A 2,187-nucleotide genomic window follows, 5' to 3' on the forward strand; every position below is an offset into this window, starting at 1 on the left:
GGTACCCAACTCTCAACCTAACGATGATAATGGCAGTAATACCCGAACAAGATCTCGTGCAATCCTTATTGAGCTCACATCTCCGCTAAAGAGTAAACAAACTGTGGAAGCTAAGAAGAAAGTACCAGATCTACGGGCTTCCTCAATAGATGCACTGTTGTCTTCTAGCAAAGTTAGCATCAACCCACGTATACCACCTGAACTATATCAGCTACGCACAGAAGTTTGTAAAAAATTTCCACAAATAGACTCAAAGCTTAGTTGGATTAAAGATGGAGCGGTCTTCATACGTAAATATCAAAATTCTAAGTCGATTAAAATACTGCCCACTACAAATCTTTCATATCTCAACTTGTAACGTTCTTCAGACATTAGCACTGCATTTAACAATACCTCAAAATCACAACAAACTCAAAGATTTACTCCAAAGACTTATCCTACTACATCAATATCTGTTCCAATCATCATTTGCTGTCTTAACGCACAGTCGTTAGCATCCACTGCCCACATGGACAAATTTTATGACTACTTCCACAACAATGCCTATAATCTAATCGCAGTTACTGAATCATGGCTCAATAATGCTATTTCTGATGCACAAGTCGCCATGCCATCTTACACTATACTGCCGAGATCTGGAGCCCGTCAGAGCCTAAACTACTAATCGCAATCGCCTACAGACCACCATCTGTGGGCGACATAGAAACGTTCGAAATCGAGCTGGTGAAATTTGTAAAAAAATACAAATTTGTGTGTGTTATGGATGACTTCAATACTAATATGTTACTAAACATTGAAGATTCTATTAATCTAAAAGAATATTTTACACAACAAGGGCTGGAAATTATACGGCTTGAACCTACACATCATACGAAATCATCTCATACTTGGATTGAGATTTGCGCTGTTAGTAACCTCTCGATGCTCATTGCCTGGAGGCAGTCTTCACAGCCATTTCTCTCTGGACATGATATAATCTATGCATCTATCAAATATCAAACACTATGCAGCAATCCAAAATCTATCTTATACAGGCCTATCAAAAATATCTCTGCTGATGCAGTTGAAAATTTCATCGCCAACTATGATATGGAGCTCTTCGAATCCCAGACTGACATTAATTCCAAGCTCGATGTCGTTAACTCATTTGTTAACGATGTACTAAATGCTGTTGCTCCAGAACCTGTGATCGTTTCCAATCGACCACCAGTTCCATGGATGACTACTAAGCTTCGTGCATTAAAAAGAAAAAGGGATGCTTGCTACCGTGCTTCAAAACGAAATTTTCTGGTTACCTGTTAACAAGATATATTTATCTGCGGCGTGAGGTCAAAAAGAAGCTATCGGATGCTAAATATTCATTTTTACAGTCTAAGATTGATAAGTCCGGTAACACTAAAACCTTTTGGAGGGAATTCGACAACCTAGGGATTACTAGAAAAGGTTCTTAATCCCATCATGATCCTGCACTTTCGCTTACCGAGTTAAATAAGCATTTTGCTGCTGTCTCCTTAGGTGATCCACTACCTGCGTTTAATTAACTTATTCCTGAAGAATATATCACCACTGAAAAAACGGATTTCAGCCTTGATGAAACAGATCGAAGTTGTGTTGAAAGTGCTATTAAACGTATATCTACTAATTCAAGGGGACTCGATGACATACCTATATCAGTGTATAAAGCATTACTAACTGTATTATTGCCATTTGTTGTTGACATATTTAATTTATCTATTAACAACGGTGTATTTCCTTCCTTATGGAAATTTTCTTTGTTGAAACCATTGCCCAAAGTGCGCCACCCTTCATCTCTCTCTGATTATCGACCAATATCTCTTTTATGCCTCGTACAGAATCAGAATGCAGGATAGAAATCTAAGTATTCCGCTAAAACGTAAACTTATAGTTGTGAATGATTCCGCGACTAGTTTGCCGGGAATGAGTTGTAACTAATTTAAAAATAAAAATGAACAAAAATGTTTAAGTATAAAAATTTGCTGATTGCAAATTGACTTATTTTGTCCGAGAGCCAAGCTGCTACTCGGTGAAGATTCTAGTTACAAACCTGATAATTTTAAAACTTACAAAAATTGCTTAGAGTTAAAAATTTACAAAATGCTTAAGGCCCAAGTGAGTGGGAGTAAGAAAAATGAGAAAGCAGGAAAGCGGGAGTTGTGATTGGAGGCT

The 2,187-nt window shown here is 37.5% G+C and overlaps 1 protein-coding gene across 1 annotated transcript; it reads left to right on the top strand.

Annotated features, from left to right (window-relative positions):
• The first annotated feature begins 780 nt into the window (after positions 1 to 780).
• LOC106693461 (uncharacterized) lies at positions 781 to 1,302 on the top strand. The gene has a single exon (XM_014441206.1). The coding sequence runs from the start codon at positions 781 to 783 to the stop codon at positions 1,300 to 1,302; it is 522 nt and encodes a 173-aa protein (XP_014296692.1).
• The last annotated feature ends 885 nt before the right edge of the window (positions 1,303 to 2,187 follow it).

Source organism: Microplitis demolitor, chromosome 8 (assembly GCF_026212275.2).
Source record: "Microplitis demolitor isolate Queensland-Clemson2020A chromosome 8, iyMicDemo2.1a, whole genome shotgun sequence".
Lineage (NCBI taxonomy): Eukaryota > Metazoa > Arthropoda > Insecta > Hymenoptera > Braconidae > Microplitis > Microplitis demolitor.